The sequence below is a fragment of the Pygocentrus nattereri genome, chromosome 24, assembly GCF_015220715.1.
Source record: "Pygocentrus nattereri isolate fPygNat1 chromosome 24, fPygNat1.pri, whole genome shotgun sequence".
NCBI classification, from domain to species: domain Eukaryota; kingdom Metazoa; phylum Chordata; class Actinopteri; order Characiformes; family Serrasalmidae; genus Pygocentrus; species Pygocentrus nattereri.
In genome coordinates this window covers 3,841,699-3,854,778 of record NC_051234.1, presented here as the reverse complement: position 1 = coordinate 3,854,778, position 13,080 = coordinate 3,841,699, and the positions used below count along the sequence as shown (strand labels likewise).

The window sequence follows — 13,080 nt, the reverse complement described above, 5'->3', positions numbered from 1 at the left end:
CAGCGTCATGTGCGTTTTTATATGTAATGTTATATGTAAGCTTTTATATGTAATAACGGTAAAGTAGTCATAAATCTGAGAATAATATTTATTTGTCTCTCTGCCATGAATGGATTAATATAAATGGATGAAAACACATTTTAAGCCACAGTTTTATCATAAAACTATCATAAAATCTGATTAATAGACACTGCAATATATACACTATTACTGTAAAGACACTTTTCACTGTAACACTGATGCAGCTCAGAGTTAGTTAGTCTATAATATGTGCTGTTAGACCTCACACCACTCAGTGCCAGCTGGCTGTAAATACAGCGACTCTCATATGACATGTAAATATGTAAATATACTTTTATACTTTATTTAATTTCACTTGTACTTTAACTTCTGTCTAGATTTATTTCTATTTTCTATTTTTCTGCATAGTTTATGTGTCATTATATGTGTTGCTACTGAAACACTGCAATAAACTCCAGGATCATTGTCTGTCTGTCTGTGTGTCTGTGTGTCTGTCTGCCTGTCTGTGTTTCTGTCTGTCTGCCTGCCTGTCTGTCTGTCTGTGTTTCTGTCTGTCTGTGTGTTTGTCTGCCTGTGTGTCTGTCTGTCTGTCTGTTTGTCTGCCTGTGTGTCTGTCTGCCCGTCTGTGTTTCTGTCTGTCTGTGTGTCTGTCTGCCTGTGTGTCTGTCTGTCTGTGTCTGTCTGCCTGTCTGTCTGCCCGTCTGTGTTTCTGTCTGTCTGCGTGTCTGTCTGTCTGTGTGTCTGTCTGCCTGTGTGTCTGTCTGTCTGTGTGTCTGCCTGTCTGTGTGTCTGTCTGTCTGCCTGTCTGTGTGTCTGTTTGTCTGTCTGTGTCTGTCTGTTTGTGTGTGTGTGTGTGTGTGTGTGTGTCTGTCTGTTTGTTTGTCTGTCTCTCTGTCTGTCTGTGTGTCTGTCTGTAAAAGTGAAGGGACATCAAGCAGCTCATATCTAACTGCTTCATGCAGTGACTCTCTGTGAGGGAGCTTTTAGAGGTGGACGTCTGGTTCCTATCACCACCATTGTGAAGAGTTCTGACCGTGTAAGTTTCTGTAGAGCGAAGCGCTTCACACCAAAGCTCTCAAAATGAGTTCGTTCACATCCCAACCATTTCATTATGTAGGTTGTTTGTAAATTAGGTGGAGTTCCCCTTTAAAAACGGGCTATCTGCTGTTCCTCGCTAGGTGGCGCAGCAACGCAAACGCGGCACAAACCCTCCGGGCACCGGAAGTAAACAAGGCACCCGTCAAACGCGGCAGGTGGGCTTGAGGAAAGCCGTGAAGCTCGTTTAACGGAACTTTCTGTCGTTCCAGGTTTCTGAAGAAGAAGCTGAGCTAACTCGCTGAAATGAACGCGGCGCCAGACACAGACGCGTCGTCGCTTTTCGGCGGCGGCGGCGAGGCCGCGGAGGTGGAGGCGGCCGTGCGGGCAGCGGTCATATCCATCATGAAGGTGTTCGTGGAGCTCAGCGACAGGAGGGCGAGGAACTACCAGCTGAAGCTGGCCGAGGTGGAGCGGGAGAACCTGCAGCTCAGGCTCAGGTTAAAGGCGGCTGAACGGCGGCGCTCGGCGTCTTCCGGGGAAAGCTACGAAATCTCAGCTAACCTGACCTTCTCACCTGAGTCCAGCCAGAGCCTCAGCACGGGGGTGGACGGAGAAGGAGAAGGAGGAGGAGAAGCGGGCTTTTCTCACAGTGTGTCGGAGCAGGAGGCTTCGGACTGCAGGCTGTATAAGGAGGAGGCCGCGTATGAAGACACGTTTTGGATCAAGAATGAAATTACAGACGAGAACCCCGCAGTGGACTTTGAGTACCATGTTCTAGCACACGTGGGCAGGACAGTGAGTGGTCAACCACAGCAGCAGACCATGTCTGTGGAGAGATGTGGGGCGTGCAACAGCTTCAACCACTGTGTTCAGGAGGGAGATGCAGCCCTGACGAGCCTGGAGAGAAGTATGCACACACACACACACACACACACACACACACTCCACTTACTGTAGACCTGCACTCTGTAGTTCTACAGTTACAGACTGTAGTCCATCTGTTTCTCTGATACTCTGTTACCCTGTTCTTCAGTGGTCAGGACCCCCAGGGACCCTCACAGAGCAGGTACTATGGGTGGTGGGTCATTCTCAGCACTGCAGTTACACAGACATGCTGGTGTGTTAGTGCGTGTTGTGCTGGTATGAGTGGATCAGACACAGCAGTGCTGCTGGAGTCTTTAAACACCTCAGTGTCGCTGCTGGACTGAGAATCGTCCACCAACCAAAAATATCCAGCCAACAGCGTCCTGTGACCACTGATGAAGGACTAGAGGATGACCAACACAAACTGTGCAGCAGCAGATGAGCTGTCGTCTCTGACTTTACGTCTACAAGGTGGACTGACAGGGTAGGACTGTCTAGTAGAGTGGACAGTGAGTGGGCAGTGTTTACAAACTCCAGCAGCGCTGTGTGTATGTAGGTATATATGTATGTATATTTTTCTATCACCCTGACAATTTATGGTAATGAATTTTAGATTAAAATACCAGGTACTGACATTAATTGAAACGTTCCAGTTTGGGAAGCATCGGTTATAAATTTTATGGCCAAGTCCAGTTTTTTATAGCCAAATTGATATTACAGCCAGATTCTGTGAGCCTTTTTTAAACCGAAAGATGCTGTTTCCGTTAATTTTTATATTAAGAATTGCTAGAATTAAACTACAGCGAAGTCAAATGAGCACATCCGTCAGTTATTTGTTTGGAGAAAAAAAATAATCTGCCTGTTTTAAAATCTTGGCCGGTTTGGATTGTGCTTCCCTGTTAGAAATGTCACGATGAAATCGCTCACCTTGCTGGTGATTATTCCTCAAAGCACTGTATGATTCCAGTAGATCCCCACTGCTTTACAGTTGTGAGGTTTATGGTTTCCCAAAGAGTTCTAGGTGATGTTCTTGAGGGTCAGCGGTGCTTGACTTGCCTTGTTCTCAAAAATCCACGTTATTTTACTTCTCTAATCTGAGAGCCCACGAAAATCCATTCTTTGATCTTGACATCACTCATCCTGGGACATGTATTCTGCTGATATGTCAGTCTAAATCCAGTGCTAATTTGATCCGTCTTGTCAAGGTTCTTCATCAGGACAAATGTAAACGCACGTTCTCCTGACCAAATGCTTACTTGAGTATAAACGGAGAAGCAGAAGTTAAAATAAAAACACAACCACCACTCAAAATCGGACTGTTTGATTTCTGTGTGTATAAAAACGTAACATGTCAAAACGAAAGAAGCGCAAAGCCAGAGCACCAATCAGGGCCCAGCGGTCACTTTGTTTAGAGCTGGTTTTGACCTGTTGGTCATACCGACCCAGTGCAGCACGCGGTTCAACGTCAGCGCAGCAGCGTAAAACTTTGGGAGAGTCTGTTCAACATAAATGATGAACTAACCTAACTTTGTGTAAATAGAGCTCAATATAGAAATATGTCCACATATGCAGTCGAGACTGACGCGGCTTTTTTCTGAATTCATACAAACACCATTTCATTTTATAGTAAATGAGTTTGGGCTGGTTTATGTTTATGAACAGACGCCTACAGATCAACATAGTAAAGGAGCTCATCTGTGATCCTGAGTTTAAAGCCAGTTTTTATTCAACTTAAACTTGGAACTAAGTTGTAAATAAATCTGAAACTGAAACTTTGCTTGTGTGTAAAAAGTGATTTCAGAGCCACTCGGTTCTCCCTGATGGAAACTGTTTACCTTCAGGGTTTTGTGCTTCTGATCATTTTAATAGACGTCAGCGTCACTAATTAATGACGTTCTATTAAAAGACTGGTTTACCAAGAGAGACGCTGGAGGACTTTCACCTGAAATGAGTTCATGAAGCCAGTCTGGTTATAAAAATGATAACAGGACATCAGAGCCAGAATTACTCTTTTAGTACTTTTACTTTATACTTAAGTACATTTGAAGGGAAATACTTTAGTACTTTTACTCAAGTGGAGTTTGAAAGTGTGTGTGTGTGTTTAATTCAAAGTAATTGAGTTGAAGAAAATTGCTTGTTACCACATTCATTTTATTAGGCTGAACGTATTTTTCCTTGTTTTATTATTTTTTTAGTTCAATCTGATTTTGTGCTTCTCTTTTGCAGTCACCCATCTTAATATGTTTAGAGCAACCTGTATCACAATCTGAAGGTGACTGGAACATACTAAGCTTGGAGATTGCAGTAAGAAGGCAGTCCCAGTCCTTTTGAGATCAAAGTACAAATGTGGGTCACCTTAAAAAAAGTGCACTGTTAGTTTTTGTAATTCTTCTTCTAAAAAAAAAAAAAAAAGGTGTGAATTGTAGTGAAAGTAGTGATGATTTGTGATTATGTGCTTACAGGGAGGCTGAACAGCAGCGAGAGAGTGAGGCAGTACAGAGCACGGATCCGTGCCGACCCCGAGAAGTACCTCATCTTAAAGGAGAAGGAGCGCTTGAGGTAGTGATGTCATTAAATAACACCAGTCTTGGTTCTCAGTCTTGGTCCTGGAGGCAGGCCTGTCATGATCATGACATTTCAGCTGATAATTGACAAACTGACGTGATTGCCATTAACCGTTAAGTTGTCTCTTTTTGTTCTTTATTAAGAGTTCAAGCCAGTGGAGGCCAGATAGTTTTGCTTCCAAGCTGTCGCCACTGCTCTCTAAAGGTGTTCTTCACAAACTGCTGCCCTCTAAAGGCATTAGAGCAGTCAAAAATTAGAAGTGTCTAATTTTTCAGTCTTTACATATATATCACTGCTGTCGGAACAAAACCTCGTATCTCTAGTTTATGATGTTCATTTTAAAAAGCTTTACCAAAGAAATGACTCAAAGTTAGATGGGGGGGAAAAAGTCTGGTTCCCTTGACTTACAGCACTGGGCGAAAGTCAAATGAAATTTTCAAAATCTATTTATTTGTGTTTATTTGCTGAGAAAAGTGTTAATATTTGAGTAAACCAAATGTATAGAATATTAATTTGTGGCTGTGTAGGTGTCAAGGAAAAATATGGACCCAAGACCTTTTGTTACTTTTTATTGTATTTATGTTTATTTGAATTATCTTGGTGTGAAAGTAGAGGAGGCAGTGGACAGGGCAAGATGGAGGCAGATGATCCGCTGTGGCGACCCCTAAAGGGAGCAGCCGAAAGAAGAAGAAGAAGAAAGATATTTATTTGAATTATGAATACGACTTTATTCTAATGTATATTGTGATAAACTCACTGCTGAGGGAAACTGATTAGAAATTTGCTTAGACGCCTAAAACTCACACAGTACTGTAAATTAAAAGAACTGCTTTTTTCCTTTTTCTGTGAAGTTACAAATTTAGAGAAGAGATTTTGTTCCGACAGCGGCGATATGTTTATATGTATTTGTTGGGGCAGTCGTGGGCTGGAGGTTAGGGATCTGGCCCTGTGACCGGAAGGTTGCCAGTTCGATCCCCAGTATCCTTGAGCAAGACACCTAACCCCCAACTGCTCCCCGGGCACCGTGGATAGGGCTGCCCACCGCTCCAGGCAAGTGTGCTCACTGCCCCCTAGTGTGTGTGTATTCACTAGTGTGTATGTGGTGTTTCACTTCACGGATGGGTTAAAAGCTGAGTCCCAGGTTACTCCCTGCTCCTTATAGTGCACCACATATTAAAATAATTACTCCTGCACCCATAAAGTGCATAACATGGCTTAAGACTGCATGTAAGTGACATAATCAATATGCAGATACCTGCATGTGACTGGATAAGCTGTAACACAGGGCTGCCCCAGAAGCCACGCTGCTGTGTATATAGTGCTCGGTTCTGACAGTTGACGACTTCTGCTCTTTAGCGTTGTGCAACTGAGGCCCGTGAGCCAATTGAGACAGACCTTTGTAGTGTTTATCCTGTTCTTACACATCCAGTTCACCTCAGTAAGGGCTTGTTAATTAGTTCATTGGTTGCATCAGGTGTGTTTGGAGCAGGACAGTCTGTAGAATGTGCAGACCAGTGTTCCTCTCTAACTCCAGCACCAGGACTGAGAACCACAGAATTGCATGACAGAGTCATGGCAAACTGGCAAAAGGGAATCTTTTGAAGTAGATCTTTTGGAGTATTTTATGGTTTTATATATATCTTAATATCTGTACATCTTAAATCAACTAAAAAATGATTTCTTCTCATTTTGGTTTTATTATGCTCTGTGGAAAAATAATTGATGACAAGTGGCAAGAAGTGGCTCTGTGATGTGCTGGGTGTTTGAGAGTCTGCTCACTGTCCAGGTATCTACAACGGAGAAAGACCATTGCAGATCTATCTGAACCCATGAAGAAGCTGAAGAGGAAGGCTTGGAGAGAGGCTGCAAGGCGTCACCGTGCCAGGAAGGTAGCCCAGGCTACTCTCGCTCACGCCCACGTGGCAGTGCAAAACAATGTGTGACAAAGACGCTTTATTTATTAACACTTTCTCTGCACTGTAAAGACGACCTGTGCTTAATATGTCCAGGAACACAAACGAACAAGGTCAGTTTTATTTCAGGTTGACTTGGTGCTGCGGTGTAGACTGTGTGTTTGTGGAGTCTGTAACCACTGGGCAAAAGTGCACCAGCATATTGTTGCTGTTGAGACAAAACCTTGTATCTTGTAGAACCCTGCATAGGTAAGAAACGGTGAAACCAAGTGATTGAGGTGAAAAAAGTCCAACAGTGTTCACTAAACCGTGAAACTTCAGTGTCAGTGCTTTGTGCATTTTATACAGAAGCACTTAATGGAACTAAATCTAGTACAAGATATGATGTAGAACGTTTGAATCTCGAAACGTTCACGATTGTCTCGCAGGTTTCCAGCAACTTTTTACATTGACTTCCATTATAATTTAGTGGATAATTAATTAATTAATTATAAGTTAATTATAATTAACTATGATTTCTTGTTTTCTCCTTCCCCTGAAAAGTTCAACAGTAACAATATATAAACTGGTAAACATGTTCCCAATAATAAGGTTGTACATACGTGTTCATACTTGCTGTGTGAAATCTAGTTGCATATGACATTGTTTAATGAAAGCCTTTGGACCCCCAACACATGCATGACTTCCAAACACAAACCTGTTTGATACTGTATAGTACTTTGTGTCCTCTGACGAAAAAAATGTTTCTTTATTTAAAATGTATCGGATGATCCTTTTATGATTATTCTCCAAATCTAGATATTGGTATGATGAGATTTATGATTTTGAAGGTGTCAAATATCCATACCATGACGTATTTCAGAGTGAAACACAGTACACTGCAGAAAACGGTCATATAATATACTCAATAAATCAAATTTGTCCTGTTGAGATTCTCGTAAGCTTAAGATTATTTACCTTCTTACTAGACATTTTTAGTTGATTTAGTTGATTTTATTTAGTGTAATTCTCAATACAGTGTGATTTCAAAAAGATTAATCTGATTTCCAAATGTTATTTCACTTGGAAATCATTACAGAACAATGCAGTGAACTGTAAATGACTTAATGAGCATAAAGGTTATGTAATTTCATAAGTACTCAATATGAACCTCCTCCAGCTGTACCAACAGCATCGACTCCACAGTCAAACTCATCCCGTACTGGATTGAGCGTGTCGGGTGTCGCTGACGGCTCTTTCCGTGCGATTTCGGAGATCATCCAGTGCTGTGGAACCAACGACGAACGCTCTGAGCTGTTGGAGCTTCACTGCCCACGAAAATCAGGCTGCACAGTTCTGACGGATTCACTCTTATTGACGTGGGGAACGCAGAACGCTCTGCTCAGGGGTCTCAGCTCCTCTCAGACTGAAGAGAGCCATCATCCAGTGACCGTCAGAAACTCTCTGCCCCCCCCTTTCAATTAGTATGTGATTGGTTCCTAGGCACCTCACGGTTGTAAAAGCATGGCACATTAAAATCAGATTAATCTTTTTTGAATTGTATATTGGCAGGTAATATTGCTTGTTCTAGAAATGTGCTTAAAACCAGCAAAAGTATCTGCCAGTGTTGAGAGAATTTAACTTGATAAAATTACCTAAAATAAGTAAAAATGTCTAGAAATAAGCTAGATTATTTTATAAGTGCACAATCATCTCAAAATGTGAAATATTAGATATATTGACTAGATCGAAGATCATTTCACTTGATGATTCCAATTTTTGCAGTGTAATAACAACATCTCTCGATGATAGGTGGGAAGGGGGCATGTAAACATTACAGGTTAATATTATTTTACCATGCCCCCTACTGTATGGTGATGCAGTCAAAACTGAGGAGGCTTTTTTAGGAGGGAGACAAACACCATTACATTTCATCTCTTAACCGATTCATGAGGAGTTGTTAATCTAACTAGGGGTTTGAACTAGGCTAAAAAGTACATTTTGATTTTGGGTTTACATTTAATGTTTCGGACAGTTCTGCTGTGTAGGCAGTGTGATGGTTTGGATAACATGCCAGTATCAGCAATGAAGATACCCAACATTGAACAAACAATAAAGCTTTACTGATGAGTTCTGATATCTTTGTTGTTGCTTCATTACTATTTTACCACCATTTGAAAGGTGCAGTTGTGTGAATGAATCGGCCTATATATAAATAGGCCTTCATCACTGGTCACAGGATGCTGTTGGGTGGATTGGGTGGACATTTCTCAGTCCAGCAGGGACACTGAAGTGTTTAAAAACTCCAGCAGCCCTGCTGTGTCTGATCCACTCAGACCAGCGCAACACACACTAATGCACCACCACCATGTCAGTGCTGAGAATGATCCACCACCCAAATAGTACCTGCTCTGTGAGGGTCCATGGGGGTCCTGACCACTGAAGAACAGGGTAACAGAGTATCAGAGAAACAGATGGACTACAGTCTGTAACTGTAGAACTACAGAGTGCAGCTATACAGTAAGTGGAGCTGATGGACAGTGAGTGTAGAAACGAGGAGGTGGTCATAATGTTATGCTGGATTGCTGTGTGTGTGTATATATTTTATATATATATATATATATATATATATATATATATATATATATATATATATATGTTTGTTTATTTATTTATTTATTTATTTGCTCTGTAGAACAGACACTTTAAAAAGTAGGTGCCACTTCCCAAAATTGTAGCTCTATTTTGAGCTATTTAACCTCCTCAGCTTCCGTTCCCATGACGAAGTGTTCACAGTCCCCACCACCACCCCATCTTCCTGTTCCTCAGTCCTGCATCAGCTATGAGGGGATCTGGCCTTCTAGCTACAGACAGAAGCTGCACAGAACTCCAGCCCAAGTTCTCTGACTTCTCCCTCCCTCAGTCAGTCTTCCCTCACACTACCACCACATGTTGAAGGCCTGGTCTGAACTCACAAATGATCACTTTACCTGAACCCACTGCACATCGAAGCTACCATCAGTGGAATCTCTCTCTTTAGGCACCTGAATGCAAATGAAATAAGAAAGAAATGCTTAAACACAGCCCTTTAAGCAGGGTTGTCCAGAGTTTTTGTCTTGTGGTGAACTAAGGTGCCAAAAGACAGTACAATGCATAAGTAAAGAAGGCAGGTAGGATTATGGGTATTTTACAACATTACACTCTGGTCTCCAACCCTGGTCCTGGAGGACTGAAGTTCAAACCACACCTGCTCCAGCCAAATAACTTCTTCGGAAGTCCTTGATCGGCTGGATCAGACCTAAGAGAGCAGGAATGAGGAGGGGCAGTGTATTAGATACAGGTAGGAAATAAACTTTACATGGAAATATATTTCCAGGAGGAGGCTTGGTGACCACTGCATTATATTTATATACCACTATATTTCGTTACTAAAATACTTCATAATCACATTATTTAAAAGAAGAATTTAATAAATAACTTACAGGCCTGGCAAGGGATGGGGTTAGGGCACGTGTCAATTTCTAGTCCTCACGAGCCAAAACACTGCATTCAGGCATCCCTACAGGGCAATTTTGTCCCAGACAGTCCTGAGTCAAGGTATAGGTGGGATTTTATTGATGTCAGCCTAATGAACTTCACCATAAATAACAGTCAATTCAAATATCTTTTGAAAAGTATAAGCTAAAATCAAGACCTGTTTTATTGTAGTGTGGATTAAAGCTACACTATATTTCCAAAAGTATTCGCTCGTCTGGCTTCACACGCTTAAGAACTTGAGTGACATCCCATTCTTAATCCACAGGGTTTAATATGATGTCGGCCCACCCTTTGCAGCTATAACAGCTTCAACTCTTCTGGGAAGGCTTTCCACAAGGGTTAGGAGTGTGTTTATGGGAATTTTTGACCGTTCTTCCAGAAGCGCATTTGTGAGGTCAGACACTGATGTTGGACGAGAAGGCCTGGCTCACAGTCTCTGCTCTAATTCATCCCAAAGGTGTTCTATGGGGTTGAGGTCAGGACTCTGTGCAGGCCAGTCAAGTTCTTCCACACCAAACTGGCTCATCCACGTCTTTATGGACCTGCTTTGTGCACTGGTGTGCATTCATGTTGGAACAGGAAGGGGCCGTCCCCAAACTGTACCCACAAAGTTGGGAGCATGAAATTGTCCAAAATCTCTTGGTGCTGAAGCTTTAAGAGTTCCTTTCACTGGAACTAAGGGGCCGAGCCCAACTCCTGAAAAACAACCCCACACCATGATCCCCCCTCCACCAAACTTTACACTCGGCACAATGCAGTCAGACAAGTACCGTCTCCTGGCAACCGCCAAACCCAGACTCATCCATCGGATTTCCAGACAGAGAAGCGTGATTGGTCACTCCAGAGAACACGTCTCCACTGCTCAAGAGTCCAGTGGCGGCGCTTTCCACCACTGCATTCAACGCTTTTTCATTGCACTTGGTGACGTAAGGCTTGGATGCAGCTGCTTGGCCATGGAAACCCATTCCATGAAGCTCTCTACGCTGTTCTTGAGCTGATCTGAAGGCCACATGAAGTTTGGAGGTCTGTAGTGATTGACTCTGCAGAAAGTCGGTGACCTCTGCGCACTATGCCCCTCAGCATCCGCTGACCCCACTCTGTCATTTTACGTGGCCGACCACTTCATGGCTGAGCTGCTGTCGTTCCCAATTGCTTCCACTTTGTTATAATCCCACTGACAGTTGGCTGTGGAATATTTAGTAGTGAGGAAATTTCACGACTGGACTTGTTGGCGTCCGATCACGGTACCACGCTGGAATTCACTGAGCTCCTGAGAGCGACCCATTCTTTCATTAATGTCTGTAGAAGCAGTCTGCAGGCCTAGGGGCTCGGCTTTATACGCCTGTGGCCATGGAAGTGACTGGAACACCTGAATTCAATGATTTGGATGGGTGAGTGAAAACCTTTGGCAATATAGTGTATCTTCAATTATACACTGTCATTTGGACTTTAAAAATACAAAGCTATTTTTTCACTGGGTGGTGCGATGCAGTGCGGTACAATTACAAATCATGATTTAGATGAGAATTAAACGTTTGATACTTGAGTAGCTGAATAACAATCACAACCCTACAGGGCAGTCTAGAGGCTACCAGTAAATACAGATTAAGCGTAACTGGACTTGGGTAATGGGGTCTCACCAGCTTTGAGAACACTAATCATTAATAGCTATAAATGATTGCATATTTTCCCTGAGGTGCGTTTATAATATTTGTGTGGATTTATGTACCTAAAAACATTTTTTTACATGACCATTGACCTATTTATTAAACCTTACCAGACTGATTTTGTTACTGTGCCTGTATGACTGGTGTATGTAAAACAGCTCTGTTCTATTTTTATTTTTCTAGTCATATTTGTTGTAGCATCAGTGGCTGTGCATGACTACTATTCTGAGTCCGAAACCCTCCAGCAGCACAAATGGGTGCTGTAGGCTGAATAGGTGGATTTATGTAAATCATTGGTGTTTATGACACCACAAAAACAATGAATTCCAAACAGCATCTTGGTTTTCAATAAGTAAATTGCAGTTTTCCATGATATGGGCCCTTTAACCGGTCATAAATGCAGTGAACTCTGATGAGATATGTTAATATGTGGAAATTCTCAATAGATTTTCCAGCTTTAAAACAAAACTCTTCCACTGGTCATCATTTTACTTCCGTCTGGGCTGAAAATTCAAATCAGGAGTGTTAAAGCAGGAAAAACACAAGGACAAAGACAGTTGTATGCAAACTTTTAGGTGTTCCTGCGTATTTCCTTGTTGAATTACATTTTTTGTTGAATTTCTACGTGAAATAACACGTTCTACAAAGAACACACTTTAATACACAGTTACTGTGTATTTGCTGCTTTTACTATCCTGGAAAAAATAATATAGTGTATATAGTGCAAATGTTATGACATTTTATATATTTTTTTAAAGTTAATAAATTGAAATTGTGCACTAAAATTTGCACAGAAATATGTTCTATGTAGAGGATGTGTGTCTTATTCTCACATAGAAAGCCAACAAAATGTCACTTGGCCAGGCGTGGTCACACTTTAGCACACGACTGTACAGCGGTATTGACATATGACTGACCTACGCGTCTATATGACTAGAAATACACACATCCATGTCACCTCTCATATCAAATGAAAGCAACACTGTTCACACTGTTCAGGGTTATTATTTTATCACTGAGAGCAGAATTCACAATTCCAACGGGACAAAAGTACAAGGACGAAGTGTATTTCATTTTTTTATTGAAAAAAATCCGAAGAAAAATACAAGCTCCGTTTTCAAGATTCAAAAACATCTGGAAAAGTTATATATATATATATATATATATAAAATCCAAGTTATCTATGCCATTTCACTAATGCACAAGTATGCATGTGCGATCATGTATTTTAAATACATTTTTGAGAAACTATTTATTTAATAAAATAGGCTGCGTACAGGAGATGTGGATGTGATTAAGTTCAATGGATAAAATCAGACCTGGTGGGTGGCGCTGTCGCCTCACAGCAAGGAGGGCCTGGGTTCGGGTCCCCGGCCGGGCAGCCAGGGCCCTTTGTGTGGAGTTTGCATGTTCTGCCCGTGTCTGCGTGGGTTTCCTCCAGGTTCTCCGGTGTCCCCCCACAGTCCAAATGCAGTCAGGCCAATCGGTCATGCTAA

General features: G+C 41.9%; 1 protein-coding gene across 1 annotated transcript; it reads left to right on the top strand.

Annotated features, from left to right (window-relative positions):
* The first annotated feature begins 1,227 nt into the window (after positions 1-1,227).
* Positions 1,228-8,517, top strand: LOC108433882. The gene is made up of 3 exons (XM_017708729.2): positions 1,228-1,966; positions 4,386-4,482; positions 6,275-8,517. Exons 1-3 carry the CDS (start codon positions 1,363-1,365, stop codon positions 6,429-6,431), a joined length of 858 nt encoding a protein of 285 aa, XP_017564218.1. The 5' UTR covers positions 1,228-1,362; the 3' UTR covers positions 6,432-8,517.
* Positions 8,518-13,080: the final 4,563 nt, after the last annotated feature.